Genomic DNA, 21,138 nt, shown 5'->3' on the forward strand with positions numbered 1-21,138 from the left:
AACAATGACTGCAGATGCTGGAAACCAGATTCTGGATTAGTGGTGCTGGAAGAGCACAGCAGTTCAGGCAGCATCCGAGGAGCAGTAAAATCGATGTTTCGGGCAAAAGCCCTTCATCAGGAATAAAGGGAGAGAATCTGAAGGGTGGACTCTCTTCCACCCCCACCTCCTCTAGCTTATCTCTCCACCCTTCAGGCTCTCTGCCTTTATTCCTGATGAAGGACTTTTGCCAGAAACGTCAATTTTACTGCTCCTCGGATGCTGCCTGAACTGCTGTGCTCTTCCAGCACCACTAATCCAGAATCTGGTTTCCAGCATCTGCAGTCATTGTTTTTACTATATGAATAGGAAGGGTTTGGAGGGATTTGGCCGGGTGCTGGTAGGTGGGACTAGATTGGGTTGGGATAACTGGTCAGCATGGATGGGTTGGACCTAAGGGTCTGTTTTCTGCTGTACATCTCTATGACTCTATGACTCACTGGTGTATAAAGAAGACCATTACTCCAGATTCTCTTCAGCAAGATGTCCTGGGATTGCCAAGGGTCAGTCAGCAGCGTGGTGACCGGAGGTCTCAAGAGAGATTGAATATCTCATATCGTTGTAAAATCTGTGATTAAACAGGATTGCCTCGGCTGGAAAACAGCTCTACCATCTCTGAAGAAAATTCAGATTTCAGAAACCATCAAAATTTGTGAGAATAAAAGAAAGAACTGTGGATGCTCGAAATTCAATATAAAAATAGAAATTACTGGCCAAACTCAGCAGGTCTGGCAGCATCTGTATGAAGGAAGCAGACTTAACATTTTAAGATCATTGGCCCTTCTTCAGAAGCTCAAAAGATCAAGGGTTCTGAAGAAGGGTAATTGGATTTGAAGCATTAACTCTGCTTTCACCCCACAGATACTGCCAGACCTGCAAAATTTGTGAGGAGATGCAGACAGGGAGAAAAGGAATGTACTGTACAAGCCAAGTGAGCTAATTGATCAATCTTCTCCTGAAACTGTTAGGCAGAAACAAAGCCGAGTGAACAAAATACAACAGTAAATTCAAATTTGATGTCATATTATGAAACAACTCAAGTTCAAGAGGAATATTTAAATTAATCGTCCAGCAAAGACCTATGACTGATCTAGGTCAGCAGCAAACATCAACATGACTAAGATGTGACATGTTAGGTTCACCAGTAAGACAACCACAGAAGGTGTGTGAAGACATTCAACCTAATCTATGTGTTGAAGTAAAGAGTTTACATACTTCAGCACAGGCAAATTAACAGATTGAGAATGAAGATTTGTTTGCACAGATTGAAGATGGACTGTATATGATTCCGTGGGAATCAACTCTAAGATGGGATCACTAATGGGAACATATTCTGGAAACAGTTAAGAAGAAATATCCTTGTCAAGAAATCCAGGATTTTCCAACACAAAAACATGCCTGTTTTAGCACAGAAAGGAAATGCGTGTGATTAAAGGCCATCATAAACATGATGTTGTGGGGCAACTACCTGATTAAATAGGGAAGAGTTCTGCAAAAGAAACTCAGAAGATTAATGGTCCCCCAGACAATGAATTCAACAAGAACAATATCCTCTGAAAAGATATCCAAAAGATTAAGAAGTCCTCCAGTGCAGAGGCATTTTACAGGCCATTTATGTTCAAGAATACAGTCAGGGTCAACAATCCTCAAAGCTACCAACATTCCAAGTTCCAAAACATAGAATTGTGAGACCTGAATTTGTGAAGTTTAGATTAGATTACTTACAGTGTGGAAACAGGCCCTTCAGCCCAACAAGTCCACACCAACCCTCCAAACAGCACCCACCCAGACCCATTCCCTTACATTTACCCCTTCACCTAACACTACAGGCAATTTAGCATGGCCAATTCACCTAACCTGTACATTTTTGGACTGTGGGAGGAAACCGGAGCAAATCCACGCAGACACGGGGAGAATGTGCAAAGTCCACACAGACAGTTGCCTGAGGCAGGAATTGAACCCAGGTCTCTGGCGCTGTGAGACAACAGCGCTAACCACGGTGCCACCATGTCACCCATAGTTAGTGTATTGAGGAGAGATGGAGTATTGGTAAATGAAATTATATACATGAATGTATGAATAATAACTTTGGGGAAACAGCTTGGGAGAAATGTTGTATGAAGGTAATAGTTCTGATATGGTGAAGATTAATGACTGTATTCAGCTTTACCCAATTTGATGATGTCGTAAGGATTTGGATGGGAAAAAAGGCAGAAAAGCTTTGAATCTCAACAGGACAGTTATCCTAGGTCTCCTCATAGTTTTTAACAATGTAACTTACTTATGTAAGTTATACCTAATGGCTTTTATGCAATCCATTGCATCTTATTTAAGTCAAGAGCCTCTTCTCATTTAGAGTGATATTCTTCTACCACTGTAAAGCATGTAAGCTCTTAAACGCAGTCATGGAAAGGGAATAATGACAGCAAACTACCCCGACCACAAGCTAACAGTTATTGACATCATAACATATACAACACTCAACACCTAGGCAATTAGGCCTTATCACCTTCTCTAGGATCTTGCGAGATTTCTTATTCAAATTGAAAATGCTACTAAACCTTTTACAAAGCTCTTGACTCAATAAAGTCATCAAGATTTTTGTTCTATTATTTAGTTTTTATCACTTTCAATTAATGCTTGTTAACTGTGCAACTTCATTGCAACATTTATTTTTTTAGATGAAAGTCAAATTTTCATAGCATGCCATCAACTACATTTTTGTACTTTTAGGAGATTCCCTTTTTCTATTTTCATTATAACTATTATGCAAGGGCTTGTCATTCCACACACTTTGTGACCATCTACTGTCTGCACACTGGGAAAAAGAAACAAATTTCCACATCACAAAACAACATAAATTGTCTTAACAAGGGAGTAAGAAACATGTTGAAACAAATTGCGTAATACATTACTTTGGATTTGCTTTATCACTTAAAAAGATATATGAATGTTCAGGTGGTGGTCTTGATGACAAATTATATGAGGACTTATTGCAAAATTGACTGATGATTTAAAGTGGATGACAAATATTTTAGACATTAGCCACGAAGTTGAGCAGCCAGCATTATTCTACAGGTACTCTTTGGTTTCCTAAAACCTGAAAACAAAGGACGTGATGCTTGTGAATTTCTGACACAATGTATAGTTTTCAATATTGTGAAGGACAAACAAAATGTTTTTTTTTAATCTGCATTTTAAAAAGATGCTAGGCATTTTAAGAAGTAGCATACTTTACACTTTACATCCACCATTTTGGAACCTTAGAAAGCTTGCTTAAAAATTGCTAGGTGCTCAATTTCCAGAGCAAAGTTTTAAAATGTTTACAATCAAAAATAAATTCTCTATCAACATTGCAACGTTGATTTGTCCTTGTCTAATGCTGCTTGGATTTGGGAATGCAACTGTAAAGCGTGCTTGCAAAAGAAAGTAGTTACTTAACCTTTCCAGCATCATTCCAATCATTTTTGCTGCTGCTCTTCTTGTCTCCCATTCCTCTTATTTCAAGATTCCCAATGTCTCTCCTCTATACCCTGATCCTGGATTTCAACCTCCTTCCACCAGCTCACCTCCTCACAACTCCTATTCTTTCCAATCACTTACCCATCTGGCCATCAAACAATTCCTCTTGTTATTTGTCATTCCTTTGCCTCCTGAGCCCACTGGCCAACAATTGCTTACAATAAAATGGCTGGTGATCCCCCTCTAAGGTCTTCAATTCTCACTCATGCCCCCCACTTTCTAAGACATGGAATCTCAGCACCAGATCAAGCCCCAGCTCTGTCACTGCTCCTTCTGTGCCACTGGGGAACTAGCTACAGCCTGAAAAGTTCAAACACATCACCTACAGATGTGAATGAGAATATGATATAAATGAATTTTCTTTATTTTTCTGATTTACCATGACCTTCAAAGCTAAAATTTATTCAAAACTTGAAAGCAATTATTATTGACAGTTAATTTATATGACAGGAGAGAAATAATTGAAAAATAAATAATGTTTGCAGATTACCCACAATAAATATGCAAGAAACTAATAATCTTCAGTGATAGTTTCTTCCAGAAACCTTTCAACTTTAATGTGAGTTGGAATTGATTTAATGTTTCTATGTCAGGATTCAAATAATGTTAACAATGAACTCATTATTTTAAAATAAGCCGTGATTACTGGGTTGCTTGTCATGTACAGAAAATTCTGAAAATATATGTTATAAATATTAGGTAAAATGGTTTCATTTCATTGGGCTTATTCATGCTGACATATTATGAAAAAAATCCTATCATTAAGTATTTCTTATGGAGACTCCATTGGCATTTGACACATTTACAGCCTGTCCTAATTTCTATTTGTGACTGAATTAATGTTATAACATTTTTAATCTGTTGTCTTAAAAATCTGAGTACACATCCATGACACCTGGGATTTGATTGGTAGAACACTTGCATCTGAATCATAACATTCCATGTTCTAGACTGCTCCAGGTTTCCAGCACAAAAGTCAATGCCGACTCTACAATGCCATGCTGAGGAAATATTGCACTGCAGAAGTGCTGTCCTTTGCATGAGACATTAAACATAAGCATCATCTGCCTCCTTAGTTTGACATAAAAGGTTTGAAAAATAGCTGAATTATCCCAATGTTCTCATCAAAAATTTTTCTAAACCAACATCACACAACAGAATAGCTGTTTAATATCACATTACTGTTTGAGGAAGTATGCTGAGTCTAAATTAGCTGCCAAGTTTCCTTTTTATCAAAATTAATTATTTGATATGGGTGTTGTTGGCTGGGCCGGCATTTATTATGCTTGAGAAGTTGTTGATGAACTTTCAACACGAATATACATGAAAAGCAACTGTTTTGCTGTAAAGAGCTACAAAATGTTTGTTTGTGAAAAATATCATATGGATGCAAGATACTCTTTTTCTAACAAAAAGATTCACACATTTTGTTTCCTTGTCTTATTTCCCATTGGTTTGGCTCCAAACATTTATTTGAGGTGGTGGAAGTTATTAAGTTATGCATCACTAAATTGTCTTATGATTTTCTATCATTGGTTTAAAACACCATCCTAGCCTATGCAAAAGGTAGCTGAAAATGTGTTGCTGGAAAAGCACAGCAGGTCAGGCAGCATCCAAGGAACAGGAGTTCCAGCAACACATTTTCAGCTCTGATCTCCAGCATCTGCAGCCCTCACTTTCTCCTATGCAAAAGGTAGCCTGTTTTGGACTTAGGGATAGGGAAAGTCACCTGGACAAGGCTTATTGGGCAATAGGGTTCTCTCTCATTAGAATCATAGAGTCTTACATTCATACAGCCTGGAAGCAGACCATTTGGTCCAATCGTCCACACTAACCAGACATCCCAATCTGATCTAGTCCCATTTGCCAGCACTTGACCCATATTCCCCTAAGCCTTTCCTATTTATGTACCGATCCAGATGCCTTTTAAATGTTGTAATTGTACCCATCTCGACCACTTCCTCTGGCAGCTTGTTCCATATACACATCACCCTCTGTATGAAGACGTTATTCCTAGGGTCCTTTTTAAATATTTCCCCTCTCACTTTAAACCTGTGCCCTCTCCCCACTCCAAGGAAGGGTTTAACCTCAGGGTCACCACGCCTCAGGTGAGAGGAGAGGTTGAGAAGGAAATAGTAACCTTAGCCAGTAAGAGAATTGAACCCACATTGTTGACGTCACTCTACATTATAAACCAGCCTAACATTTATTTATATTAAAAATATGATGCATGTGGAAGTCATTTTATGCAGACCAAACAGGTTCCCTCCCCTAAGGTAGATTAATGAATTAGTTGAGTTTTATAAAAATTATCCAACTTCTGATGCTATCCAGTATAAATTATTACATCTTTTGAAATCCATTTCACAGCTTACCATTGGGGTTTTAAAATCATTGCTTGTATGTTACTCCTACTTTACCATAAGCTGTAAGTTACTGTGCCCACAGAGTGATATTCACAATCTTAAGAATAGTTTTTCTTTTAATTTTCAGGAAATTAAGACAGTTCAGCAGTAGTATTCCATTACAGAAGGATGATAATTCATCTGCTTATCAGAGAAGCTTAACCAAGCCACAAACAGTAGTTGACAAATGCAAAGAAATTAATAGCCAAGTTTTGGAAGATGGAGTCAATGGAAGAGATAATGTTGAGAATGAGAACAAAATGTCAGTTCCTCGGACTATCACCTATTCAACTTACTGTGGGGCAAGGAGGATCAGAAGAAGGAGAACACAGAGGAAACCATTCCAACCATTAAAGCCCACAATCTCTGAAGTAGATGAAAGGAATCTGACTTCATTGGATGATCAAAAGGAAGAAGAAACTAAGCAATGTGTCCTTTTGCCAGCTCCAGAAATGACTGAGATCCAGACACCAATAGAAGAAAAAATACCCTTAATCATGGCAAATGAATCAATAGCAATGAATCAATCAAATCATGGCAAAGGAAATGATGAATTACAGCCCAGAATCAGCAAACCTGAGTTGGCCAAAGATGAAAAATTAGAAAATGAAGCACCAATGCAGCAAAGCTCTTTTAGTGAAGTCATCAGGGACATGGAATTAACTGATCTACATCAAGAGATAACGAAAATAATAACTGACTACAACACAGTGACAATAGGTACAATAGATAGCATCAAGAAACAAGCAATACAATCCGATACATCTGTATCAAACACAACCAGTAGACAAAAGCTGACTGGTGTCAATCCTAATGACATATCTGCACCCAGTGTACCTGTGGCTCCTGAAGACTTATATTCAAAAGGAAGCGGTGTGCCCATGATGGACACAAAATATTTAGCTCAGAAGAATAGCCTGATTGTAGATCACAATGATCTGAGTCACAAGAATGAAGACTTTATTGACACAGAAACAGCTACTCAAACTGATAGTTCACCCAAAACAACTGTTATTGTGAACACCCAGCAAAAGGCATACATTCCATCTGTTTCAAAGAGCATCAATACAAAAGAAAATAAATCCAATGTACCATGGGCACACAGTTTTACTGTAGATGAAGTTGGAGCATCAGCAACTCAAAATTTCAAACCTGTCAATTTGAATACTCTTACGTCCTTGGAAAACCAAAAAGCTGATAACACAGATACACAAGGAAAAAATATTGCATCTAATTCAGCAGAAGATGTGGCTCTGGGTCTTCCTCTATCTATTGTGTTTAACCAAGATGACATAGAAGAACAGAAAACAGGACCTGTGAGCAAAGGTGGAAAGCAAGCCCAAATGGTGGACATTTCAGACAATGTTACAGCTGATCCAACAATAGTTGTCTCTTTAACAGAACCGGTGAAAACAATCCACTTGAGCAAGAATGTGGATACACAAAAAGTAATACGTAATGATAAAAACGATGTTCAATTGGAAATTCCTAGTGGGACTCAAATAATTGAACACACAACAGTATCAGAAACTGTCACAATGTTTGATGATAAAAGAAGCATTCCTGATGTCTGTACCAATGACATGGCTGAAGAGCAAAAAGGCAAGGTTAACATTACAAGATTATCCACTGGGAGCCTGACAATAGAAACTGGGTATGAAATCGAGAAATCACCAAAGAAGTATAATCATGCTATGCAAAGAAGTGCAGAAACTGCTTTAACACATGTAAATGAGGAAACACCATCAGAGGTACCGAACAGACAAATTAATCAGAATTCAACCGTGTTGACAACTATTGAAATGATTAATGAAGCAAGGACTGAAGATACAGCTACAAGTACAAATGAATCAACAGCTATAAATGAGAATGATGAAGTTTCCAAGATGCCTTGTATTATTGACTCTAAAATTGCTCCAGTGACAGCCCCAATTACAATACAGTCAAATGGGATTAGCAATTCTGAAGCTACCATAACCACTGAACACCAAGAGATTGCAGATTCCAGCTATCCACAGACTGAGAAATCATTGCACATTCAAAACCCAGCCCAAATGTACAAAACCTATTCTGTAAATGAGCATGGTCACACTTCCGAAGTTTTACAGGGTACTCAAGTCCCTTTGCTTGAGCCAAAGCTTCCGAGCACAACCAGGCCATCTTTACTGAGTGAAAGTATATTCTACAGATTCTATCAAGAATCAATGGAGTTATTAGATTCAGATATTAATATCAATTCAACTTCAAATAATGAAACAGTAACTATGCCAGTTGTTAAAGAAAATCAGTTGATTGAAGAAATCCATGACAACACAGAAGTATCTAATTTTGTAACAATGCAGCAAGATGCCAATGAATCATCCATTGAAACAAGCAGAAAGTGTAGCCCGTCAGAAAATAGTCTGTGGTACAGATGTTTTCAACAAAGTTCTGGCTTGTTGAACACAGAGAGTAATATACAGCCGAATATAATCAGTGAAACAAATTTCGAAAATGCACAGAACAATGAAATGGTACAATTGACAAAACCAAGTACTCGCATAGCAAATTTTGCTGAGGAAGTAATTCAAGGTACCTTAGAGGGAGATGTACTGAATAATTCTAGGATGACCAGTTGTCACGAAAAAGATGAGGAAATGGCAAAGAAAATTGCAATCCATGATAAGGATAACTCAAATTCAACAAATTCAGATAAACCAGAAGACAAAGAAATTCCTTTAAAAATTAAAGAAAATAGAGAAGGAAATATCAGTTTACAATCAGGAGCAGAACAAATGAAAGCAATGTGTGCAATTGATGCATCCCAGGCACTTCCAGCTGAAAGAGTACTAACTGCAGATAGTGGTGACACTTTGGAAGGAAAGGCAAAAGAAGTAAAAGAGAAATTAGTATCTTCAGCTGTAGAAATGATACCACACACCCAACTAGCTAACGTAACAAACAAAATAGGTATTATTAATAGACAAATGACTCCAGATTTCATACAAAATACTGGGCTAATGAATAGTATGAAAGATATTGACTTAAATGAATGCATGAATGAATTAACAATGAATAAAATGATTGAAGATGAACCCGAAGAATTAAAGAAAATTCTACAAATTAAGGATGAGAGACGAAAGGTGGTGGTAGACTCAGACCTATCAGAGGAATCTGAAAATAGTTCTGCACAGATCCCTGGAGAAGAGAGTAAAGACTCATTTCTGTTCACACATGAAAATATTTCTGAATATGTTCCTTCAATCCACAGAGCTGATGAGAAAAATGCTTCAATAATGGTGGAACCACATGAGAAAAGTATCAGTACAGCATCTTTATTGCCAACCGACACTGACCTTACACTGGTATGTTCTGTTAAAGATAATATAAACCAGGTAGCAGGAACGGGCCACTTAAATCTTACCCCAACAGGACATGAAACTGGCATCACAGAATCCACAGTTAAAACAATTGAAATCAACATAAACGATTGTCAAGTAAAAGGACCAGATCCTACAAAAGAAAAAGGGCAGGGAACTGAGCTCAGAAACACAGTGCATGCTACAAAAGATTGCCTGTCAAAAGCACATTTGGAAATAATTAGAACAGACAATGAAAACTCTGAACCCATGGCCCAGGAACCTCCTAGAGCTGCCGCAGAGCAGTGTAATGTTCCTGATCGAATACAGAGTGCTGGTATATTAAAATCTGGATCTGCCACTTCAAGCCAATCAAATGTTTCCCAGGAAAGTTCAACATTTGATTTTAAGGAAATTGGAACAAATTCAGAAGCAACTAATTTTCAGCCAGATTCTGTCCCTTCTAAAGTGAGCCAGTACAGTTTCTCAGCTGGCCAAGTAGACTCCATGAATCAAAACACAACATTGAAAGAAGATGGAAGTGACACACTTTCTGAAAGGCAGAGTAGCTTCAAAAAACCGGCATCTGATTCAATTAAGCCACTGAATGGAATGCCGAAAAGAAAAATACAGAAGATTCAGCTTTCGCCTGAGGAGGCATTTAAAAACATTCAGGTATCTGATGCTGTACAACTGCCACCATCAGACTCAGGAGCAGCTTGCAAAAGTGACATGACCGTACCATCAGAAACAAAACCTGTTGTAGATTCAGAGTCTTTCACAGAGCCAGTAATCCCATATACCCAACCAGGTAGCATTGCAAGCAAAGAGAATATCATTACTGCAGAAACAGGACAAGATTTCACAGACAATACAAGGCTAATGGATAAGGCTAAAGGTATTGACTTAAATGAGAGTACAATTAATTTCACAATGAACAATTCAATTCACCAAGACGCTGAGAAATTAAAGAAGACACTACATGTTAAGGATGAGAAACTAGATGTGGTCGTGAACTCAGAGGTATCAGAGGCATCTGAAGGTGACTCTGTACAGATCCCCAGAGGAGGAAATAAAGACTCACCTCTGTTCACACATGAAAATATTTCTGAATATGTTCCTTCAATCCACAGAGCTGATGAGAAAAATGCTTCAGTAATGGTGGAACCACATGAGAAAAGTATCAGTACAGCATCTTTATTGCCAACCAACACTGACCCTACACTGGTACGTTCTGTTAAAGATAATATAAACCAGGTGGCAGGAAAGGGCCACTTAAATCTTACCCCAACAGGACATGAAACTGACATCACAGAATCCACAGTTAAAACAATTGAAATCAATGTAAACGATTGTCAAGTAAAAGAACCAGATCCTACAAAGGAAACAGGGCGGGGAACTGAAATCAGGAATACAGTGGATGCTGCAAAAGATTTCTTGTCAAAAACACCTTTGGAAATAATTAGAACAGACAATGAAAACTCTGAACCCATGGCCCAGGATCCTTCTGCAGGAAAGATAGATCAGTGTGATATTGCTGATCCACTACAGAGCGTTGCTGCTGTATTTAAAGCCAAATCTGTCACCAAACATGTATCAAATGGTGTTCAAGAACATTTAATGTCTGACTATGAGAAAAGTAAATCTGGTCAGTTAGCTAATCCCAGTTATTTCATTAATGCAAGTTTGAAAACTATGGAGGAGGATGATTCAAGAATTTCTGGTCTACAGACCACTGTGGATGATTTGTTTGCAGATATACGAAATAATCAAGTGACAAAAGGCATAGAATTAATTGACTATCATCTTAATAATGAGAAAGAAATGGACCCTGAATTTTTAGAACAGGAAGCATTGATCCTAGACCAGTCATTGGGCTGCAGCTTTAGGAGTCAGAAATATTTTCCTTTTGGTTTACCACCAATATATGAAGAGCAGGAGTTAGAAAATGAAGCAACAATGGATGTGTACAGTATCGCCCATTCACCAACTTCAATAACGCAGCACAGTTCTAACCACCCAGTTACATCTGTAGCTGAACCTACAGCAGTGTCTGTGCCCTTTGTGCAAACACAAGTAATAGTTGAGGACGCTGAGGAAGAAGAACAAAATCCAACCAGTCCTGCTCCTGCAGTAGATGTGAGCACAAGCCTCTCCAATGACAACTTGAACAAACCTACTGCAATTTCTCAGGAGATAAGTGGAAAACAAAACCTTTCTTCACAGTTACAAAGAGATACATGTGAAGTTGATTCAAAAATATCCCACAATCCTGGGTCTTCTGCAGGAGATAGTGTATTCTACAGATATTTTCAGTCATCTAAGAATTATTTGCCAAACGCTAAAGAAGCATCACTACCAAGTACTTCTAAAATATTGACTGATTTGCAACATAAACCAATTGAAGGCTCCAAACTGTTGAAATGTTCATTAGATTCAAAGGTATGGCACTTTATTTTCTACATTGCATTTATGATAAAATTCACTCTTTTGAATTAGTGTTTCTATTGCCCCACTTTTACACTTCACAGAGCTTGCAATATCTATACAGCAAAGGAAGAACGAGCATATACTGTTCCCCAGTATTTGACTGTTCTGAGGTAAAACAGTTGTCCAAAAGCAGCAGAGGGAGACATTTTGATTTGATGTTTCCTTCCTTATGTGAAGTATCTGGTCACCATTTGTTGCTCTTGCCAGCAATGCAGTGTGGGGAATGATCGGTGTGAAACCTGCAGCACCAATCCATGTGCACTGGCTTCACACACACACAGCACAATTGTACTATTAAAGTGTGCTTTTTTGTAAGATCATAAATTGGTTATGATATTTTACTGATGCCATCCTAACAATTTAATGTTTTTTCATTAATACATGAAATATAAGTATTGAGTTTAAACATTTTCTTAACATTCCTTTAACTTCCTCTTCCTTTTTTGAAAATTGCTTCCCCAGTGTAACCTATCATTCTTTCCCTAAGTATTCTCTGTATTGCAGTTGACCATAAGATACTGCATGTATGATCTCTGGGTGGGCTTACACTTTCAGGAATATTCTTTCTCTGCCTCCATAGTCGTGCTCCGATCCTTGCTTTTTTTTGAAGGTTATCCACAGTTTTACTCAGCTGGATTCTGTTCAACCAACATTCTATGATGAAAGAAATGGTCATGACTTAAAAACAAGAAAGCTGTGCAATTTTTTTCTTATATATCCTCCCACTTCTGAAGTCTTTGACCTGATGTTTAGTGATCTTGCGTTTCCTCCATTGGCTTCTGTTAGAGATTCAGCCAGTCTGGCTGAGGGAACTTTCAGTCATGTAACTGCAAGAGTGAATGAGAATTGGAAAAAGGTAATACTTCTTCTACATCAGTATTAGTGTTCGATGCCATTGTTTGTTCCCCAAGAAGAAATGAAGTAGTCCTTCCAAACATCTTTCTTCTTCATGCAGAGGAGTTTGTTCCCTTGCAGTATTAATACGTTTTTCAAGGTTCTGTTGCAAGGTATGAATATTTTGATTTGCTGCTAAGTACGTTCTCCAGACTGCAGCACATCATTGAGAAGTCACCTTTTTTGTTACAATAATACATTGTTGGTAGAACGTTAGACAGCTTTTGTCTTCACTGGCGTGAAGTTTTGGAAGTATACCTGTGACAAGATATTGTAGGATTAGATTGATTAGCATTCACATGGATGTTGTCAGATTAGAGGCCTGTCTTCTCCAGTTAGATGGTTTATTATGCTTTGAGTAGACAACATGCCCTACAGAACCTCCTACATTTAGTGGACTTTTTCTGTATAATGCTTCTTGCATGGTTTTCTAGTCTGTGAATAGACTGCAATTTGGACTGCTCATTCTAGAGTTAATTTTCCCTTTATTCAGTGACTGATTTCCTAAGAGGCCAATGATAGTTCTGTTACAAGCCAGCTATTGCTGTAAGTTTCCATTGTTCAGATGATTTCATTACTGGCTTGTATATACCATGAGATGATAACTAACTACTGAAGTGTGATCTTGCCAGAGTCCTACTTGTTCTTGGATTGAGGCATTAATCAAATGTTAGAGGTTGTGAAATGTAGTTCTGAAATAAAGGTGAATATTGTTGCATTGCTTGATTGCAGGTACGCATTTGAAGTTATCGAACATTTTCTTGATTTGCATTATTTTTATTAGAGCATTATTAGCATTTTAATCTCCTTGTACTACACTCATTTTGATGCCTTATGGTACCTAATTGATTAAAGCTACTGAATCTTTTGTTGTTATAAAGATTATTTTTGAAGTACTAAAGCAGAAAGCCATTAAAGTTTCTGCTAAATGCTAATTTCAATATAAAGTTAGGTTTTTATTTACTTATATGAAAACTTTGTAGAAATGAAGACATTCCTTTTTCAAGCTGATTGAAGACTTTTCAAAGAATCTCTGGATAGAAATGACTTTATGATGCAATAATTTTTTGACTGTATTAAATATGTCTACCATGATATCATTTGCACTAATATCTTCTGCATCTGTAGTATTTTTGTGTTGAATTCCACACAACATGATCAGATTCACGCTGTTTTCCTTTATCCAGTCTTGCATATTTTAGCAAATATAATGTATGAAAATTCTCAGTTGACAAGTACATGTTGAACTTGTCATTCAATTTGTTAAAATAATAAAGATTTCACTAACTTCACTATTTGGGCTTTAAGACTTCTTTTTACTTTTTCAATGTTCTTTAAGCTTGTACCCGAAGAATTAACTTGCTGATACTAACTTTGCCATTGAGTAGATAAATCATAAACTTGTTAATTTGTTGTTACAAGTCTTAACTGTGCTCCTATGTCTAGTTTTTAATGTGGAGGCCAAAGTTTTTTGTCCCTTCTATTAAGAAATCAAATTTATTTTGGGTATCTGATAATCAGCCTCTTTTCACATGTTCTCAGTTTGAATTTCTCCCTTTAGCTGGTGTTGGCTTTAACTGCTTTCACTGCTTCTTAAAAGGCTTGTTTCCCTATTACTGGTTGTAAAAGGCTTTTTTTGTGAGTTATAATGTTTTTTTCTGGAAGAGTTTGTTGTTCAGAGCTGCTGTTCAGTTCTCTGGCCTTTTTAACCACTCACTGGTCTTAAAGTTCAACAATATTTCTTGAAAAAGAATCACTTTGTGAATTCCTGTCTTCTCCAGATGATTGAGCATCTGTGTCTTGTTTGTCACTGCTGCTACAATTTTCTAGGCAGTGTATTCTGCTGCTTTCACTATCTATTATATGTGGCTTGATGTCACACTGTGAGTTCATGTTCAAAGCAAATTCATTGAGGAGAAGGCAAAGGCAAGAGCTATCTTCAACTTTTAACTTGAAAGTAAAACTATTCATTATTCCTTCATACTGAATAGATATAGCAGGCTCTAAACTTAAAGGGCAGAATCTTCCTCGACCCTGAATGATCTGGTGTATGATGAGAAATTTGGGGAAATCAGGTGAGATATCCAGGGAAACCCTTGTCAATGACAAGACCAAGTTGCATTCTCCAACGAAGTCCTGGATATTGAGATGAGGTTCTCACTAGTGAGTGGCAAGAGGCCTACTATCAAGGATTTTCCATTATCATCAAATTTCATTGACCTCCTCCTTCTTTATCGCTTTTATTATTACATAATCTCACCTCGTTAATATGCAATATTAATATTTCCCCACTTACTGGATTGAAACTAGATACCAAGAATTCCTGGCATGAAAGTTAGTGTGGGTACCTAACGACTCCAGCTTGTTGCTTGCTCCTCTGATGCTCCATCTTGGATATCTGACACTAGCACTTGGGGGCATCTGCATGGACAGTGACTGTATGCATCCTGCCTCCATAGACATTGGACACCACATAATCCCATGCCACATCTGCAATCCGATTGCAGTTCACTTCTGCCCTTCAATGCAACACTTTGAAATATATGTATCATTGCAATGCTGCTACAAGGGCACTGTATGCGACTGGACAGCCACTAGGCTCATGGATTGGACCAGGCTGCATCTCAGGGCTGCTCGCTTGCTCTCTTAGCATTCAGCAACTTTGATGCTGCTTGGATACTCATAGTGTCTACAACCAGTCACTAGAAGTCCAAAGTTTGCCCATTGCATAAAGAAAGCAACAGCTAAGGAGCCAAACTGCAATTTATATTTTATAACTATATGGTACTGCCTTGTTTTTGCCATATTTCCTTGCTTTTGCACCATAAAGGTAATAAAAAGTCTTTTTACATTTTCATTACCAAAGTCAATCTGTCACTAGCAAATAGATCCTGTGTATATGGATCAATTAGTTTCTGCTTTCCTAGGATGGAAAGCTAACTGTGATGAGCAATAAAACCCCCAGTAGGTGATAATCTCTATTAGAATATTTAGTGTTAAAATTAATTATTTAGATTTATTTTTAAAAAGTAACATGCATTTAACACAGAGGACTATGTGAATGTATAAGACCGAAATATCCAAATAATTACCTTTATAATTATATTGCACTACTTTTTTCACAGGGTCTTGTTGGAAACAAAAGTTTGAAAATCAACCCAAGACCAGGGAAGGTAAGTCATTGCTTTTAGAAACACTTCACATCTCCAGGAAATGTTTACTATCTGATTGAAAATCCCTTTTTTTAAATTTAGGTGGTTATTTATGATCAATTAAACTTTCATGGAAATAAGCGTGAAATCTTCACTGATGTGCCTGATGCAACAAGCTGGATTTTTTCTGAAGGAATCTCATTAAATGTTGTCCGAGGATGGTAAGAAAATTTGATTCTTGCCTAATAATGAATCTTTAGAAGACAATCAATTATATAATTTATGAAGTACTTCTGTGTCAATTGAATCTGCATTTCTTTTTAAAACTGCTAAATTTAAGCCTTCTGTCAGGAATTAATGGAACGTAGTCAACATATTTTACAGTAAATAGTTTTGACAATAAGATATGTGAAGATTTTCTGAAGTGTAGTGTACTATCATAGGTTGCATTAAACCTTACTTTAAACAATGGCGTAAGTTGGTGATGGTGAACCAGCAGCCCATTTTACATCACTCCTGATCTTGAATTTCACTGAAGCTTGAGACAAAATACCTGTTTCGACTTTTTGCCATTCCAGCTCCCCTATATGGGGCTGTCTCTTTCATCTCCGTCCTTTAAAATCAGCCCATTAAAATTAACATCTTACTGTAAACTATTGTTAATATGCAACATTCTAATTTGTGAACAAATTTCAGCTTTGATTTCTGTCTCTATTTGGCAATTCATTCTATTGTGTCAGTACATCTTCTATATCCTTCTGCTCAATCAGGAATCTGGATGTACTATTTCTCTACTTAAATCCTTACACGATAGAACAATTACATTACAGTGAATGAATACTGTCATTTTTCATCCTTCCTTAAGGCCTCTTGAATTGTTTGTATTCCACATCCTGACCCATGTATAATAAACATGTGTATACTTTAGCACAATGTTAACTAATGAATCCAGTTTCCAAATTTTGTTTAGTTTGCTAAAATATACACGTGTTTATTATAAAATCTTATTAATGATTTTGTTTGCGATTTTACACAATCTGTAGTGTAACATACTTTGCTATGTCTCCTTTATTGATCTTTTGGTTGGCCTTTAGGTGTCTGCAGTTTGTACAAATGGATCTTCAGATTTTATGCAGACAAAAAAAAACAAATGTTCCTAAGGTACTTGGAGTGAAGCACAGGAATTGAAATCATTTCAATTTGGAAGCTCAAAATCAAATTTTCATCTCTCTGGTTGTTCTAGAAACAGGTGAAATAAGTGTGTGCCACTTTAATCCAGATCCAGTCAAAACACAGATCCAGCTAGCTAATAGCAATGGGTTAGATATTACATGAACCTGCTGGAGTTCTCCAGCAAGAGGGTCATGTAAAATACAGGATGACTCCAATTTTTGAACATCTGACTTACAAACTGTAGTACTTATGAATGAGATCCTGTACTAATTTTAATGTCTAGGATCCAATATACAAACGTTTGCCATATTTATGAATGGCTATTTTGTATTGTACAGTATTGTGTTCTGACTTACGTACAAATAAGTCAAAAGAAACATACTCAGGAATGGAGCCCATTTGTAACTAGGGATCACCTGTAGGTCAGATGGCTAGCCCATCATCTAAGGTCATCCTGATAATATGGCTGGGGTGAAATTGGAAATTTGTTAAAAGTTCAATTGAACTGAATATACCCTGCACAGGCTACAATACAGTTGGTATGAGTAGCCACACAGGGGTGAATAGTTGTGTTTTATGAAAGGTTTTAAATGGAAAGAAGGGGATTATTAATTTCAGAGGGTGGTCTTCGCCCATTGGGGTCACCACCCCAAGGAGATAGTACTCCCTCCTTCATTCCTAGCCAGCTATATTTCAAATCCCATTTCCCCACAACATTTTCACCTCCACCCTCAACCAAATCCCCGATGCTGGGCAAACTCTCCCTTGTGACTTACCTTGATGCAGGATTCCAGTGAGTGGCCTTCACAGGCATGGCCACAATCCCAACAGCACTCATTAAGGAACTGCAGTGCTGTTGGGTCTACCAACCAGTCCACTGTCAGTGCCAATAAAAGTCAGGCCTCCCCCTCTACACTCATTTAGCATGCCTGCAGTGCTTTATGGCTGTTCTCTGGCTGTTTGCACATTGCTGACCTTTCTTCCAGACAGTTTAGCTATCTGCCCATAAATTTCTTCCCAGCTTCACTCGAGCAATGGTACAAGCAGATCCACCCTTTTTATGCCAAAAGAGATTGAACTGACAGGTTGAACAAAGTTGATTACAGGTATTCTGGAAAGCCTTTGCTTGCACTGTGTTTTCCCATAATGCATCTAATTTTTAAAAATTCTTTCTCATTCCAGTTGGATATTGTATGAAAAACCTGAATTTCAAGGCCAGACATATGTACTGGAAGAGGGACACAGAGAGTTAGACGAACTCTGGGTTGACAAGAACTCGCAGATGAAACCCACAACCATAAAAAATGTGATTGGCTCCATTAAAAGGATTGTAAAGGTGAGCCAACACCACATTAAAAAGTGACAGTAAAATACATAAGTAGTTCCCCATCATTCAAAAGATAAAGGATAAATTATCCCATCCATATTTGCAGGAATGGATCAAAGAATCAAAGCTGAGAGCTTGGAGGAAATTGAAATATCAGATATTGTTTAAGGAACTTAGGTATATTTAATTACATTTGACAAGAAATATATTCAGCACTAGTACATATAAGACAGAGCCTTGAAACAGTACAGCTGTACGTGCAGCTAATTGGATTTGTCGAAATTGACTTTCTTAACAATTACAAATGTAAGTGGCATTTCATAATTAAGTTTTAAAAGGTCACTCAATGTTTCTGCATTAATCCCAAGAAATCTTTAATTAAAAGAAATGTGACATTTTCTTGCAAATATTTTGCATTTAGAGCAAAGAATTAAAGGTACAATAAAATCAGCCATTATTCAGTTTTATCTTAACCTCAAGTGTATACCATTTCATCTAGAACTGTAGCACCATAACAACACTTAAAGTAAAATTAGCTTCTATTCAAATTGGCAGAATTTCTAATACTTCCACTCTCTCCTGTTTCCTGTTCTTTTTCTCAGCTTGAGTTTCATTTTTCTTGCATCCAGCTGAGGCACAAAGTGAATTATTTAATCTATGGGGAAATTGCTATCATCAAAACAGCTTAGAGCTGGGTAAATTAAACTATAAAGAGTGTGGTGTGGTCACCAACTTACAGAGTAACATCACTCCTGTTCATTAAGAAGTTTAAGTGAAAGTTAGATGTGAGTCATCTGCAGAGGAAAGTATAACCCAGGACAGAGTAGGAGAAGCTGCACAGATGGTGGATTTGTATTAGGTCAATCAATTTTACTTCAGCACAAGTCTTCTGAAATCCAAAAAATGTTAATTCAAATAACCCTCAATGTGGGAATGATACATTTCAATTATGTTGTATTGAATACTGTTTGTCATACAAACATTTTATACTTTCATATCAATTCTGGGTTCTTCTATTTAAAGTAGCGAGCAGTAAAATTTGATAACAGTACTTTAGACTTTCAAATCACCCAGAGTATTTTTGTTTGGGATTGGGCTCTTTATAAAATCGAAGTTTTATACCAGTTTGAGGACATTCCTGGGTCAGGAATTATGATACAATATCATGGCTCTACCTGCCTTAATGTGCACACCTTATCATTGCAGGAGTTTTAGTGATGGGTCTCCATTATGTTGGCCCACTCCCTTGTTGATTGTGTCAATAGCTGAAAGTCACTACAGTCACTTGGAACAGATAATGCCAATATTGGAATTACCTTCAGCTCCTAAAGGTGTAAAGTTATGCCTGCGTATTCTGCTTGGATTGTGGAATACACTGATGCAGGGAGAGCTGGAAACATGACTGAAATGAGTGACATGTAGGTGAAGCAGCAGGTTCACCTGCCATAAGTTGGCATCAGGAGACCCAACTCTTTTTAAGCTTTAAGTCTCATTTAAAGATTGCTGATAAGCACCCCGAAGGCTGCTCAACACTGGTGGTTGGAGGTTGGGCAATCAGCCAGCTTCCATACTGGGCTAAGTACCAAGGCAGATCTTGATAGGTGAAGAGGCAAATCTGGTTTTGTGTCTTGAACAGGCTCTGTGAGCCAAAGGGCATACTTGCATACTTAAGCAGCTTTATGCTGTTTAAAATTTCTCAGGCATTGACAAACCAGCTAGGGCAGCCAGGCTCCTCCTCCTGCACCCTTAAAGGTTCAGCTGCTGAACCACAAACTTTTTTGTCATCCGTAAGCTTATAGAGGAATTAGGTCAGCCCACCCACTTGTAGATCTGAACTTGGAAGGTATAAGAGGAACATCGATAATCCAGCATTCAATTACCCGAATATTGGATTATCTGGCAAGATCGCAAGGTTCCGATGTTCGGCTAAACTATGTTATCCGGACTTTGATTATCCAGAATTTGATTAATTTAACGAAATAATACCTGCTTGTGGATAATTGAGGTTCCTCTGTATACCTTCCAAGTTCAGATCTACAAGTGGGCAGGCTGACATAATTCCGCTGGTAAAATACCCATACAGGGCAAGAAAAGGTGTAGATCATGTTGTATATGGGTCTGAAACGCCCTTCATCATGAGTAAGTATGCCCATACATCAGCTAGTAGAGACAGTGCTGCAGCCATGTCACCCAGTTTTATGCCCCCCCCCCCCCCCCCCCAATACTGCCAATCCATCCCAGAAGGACAGTGACTTTGCAGCCTAGAGTTGGCAATTCAAAATTCCACTCCACCACTGACACAATGCTTCAACAGGTTCCAGTTCAAAACAAGCTAACTGCCTAGTATTTATATTTCTCTTTCCAGAATCACTGCATTCCAGAGATTGCAATCTTCCAAGAACCTCAGCAGAATGAGATTAAAATGTACCTGCACAGTGAAGTCACCTGTTTAGAGGAATTTGGAATACCATCCACGGTATCTTCTATTATTGTCAATTCAGGAATGTGAGTGAGCTAAATATGTTTTGCATTTTATGCAATCTATTTTACATTCCACACATTTTCTTGTTCTCAAACACTTTAAAAAAAACCGAGCTATAGACTTGTAGTTGTTCGCACAATGAATCTTTTCACTGCAGGCAGACGATAGTAACCAAAACTCAAACAAGTTCCTGTGTTTCTTAATCTATGTTTTGAAAAGACTTTTGGACCCAGGAATTTCGTTTAAAGGTGTAGCAGACAAGTTGTCAGAATTCCACTGATTTCTGACTTGATCTTTCTGACCAGCACTCAATTTT

At 37.7% G+C, this 21,138-nt stretch overlaps 1 protein-coding gene across 3 annotated transcripts in view; it reads left to right on the forward strand.

Annotated features, from left to right (window-relative positions):
- LOC122555113 overlaps window positions 1-21,138 on the forward strand; it is a 95,179-nt gene that overhangs the window by 17,482 nt on the left and 56,559 nt on the right. For all 3 annotated transcript variants that reach the window (XM_043700802.1, XM_043700803.1, XM_043700801.1), the window contains exons 4-8: window positions 6,055-11,746; window positions 15,814-15,861; window positions 15,943-16,061; window positions 18,196-18,349; window positions 20,706-20,845. In XM_043700802.1, coding sequence (XP_043556737.1) covers window positions 6,055-11,746; window positions 15,814-15,861; window positions 15,943-16,061; window positions 18,196-18,349; window positions 20,706-20,845 — 6,153 coding nt within the window. The remainder of the gene's footprint in view (window positions 1-6,054; window positions 11,747-15,813; window positions 15,862-15,942; window positions 16,062-18,195; window positions 18,350-20,705; window positions 20,846-21,138) is intronic.

The sequence above is a fragment of the Chiloscyllium plagiosum genome, chromosome 12, assembly GCF_004010195.1.
Source record: "Chiloscyllium plagiosum isolate BGI_BamShark_2017 chromosome 12, ASM401019v2, whole genome shotgun sequence".
NCBI classification, from domain to species: Eukaryota; Metazoa; Chordata; class Chondrichthyes; order Orectolobiformes; family Hemiscylliidae; genus Chiloscyllium; species Chiloscyllium plagiosum.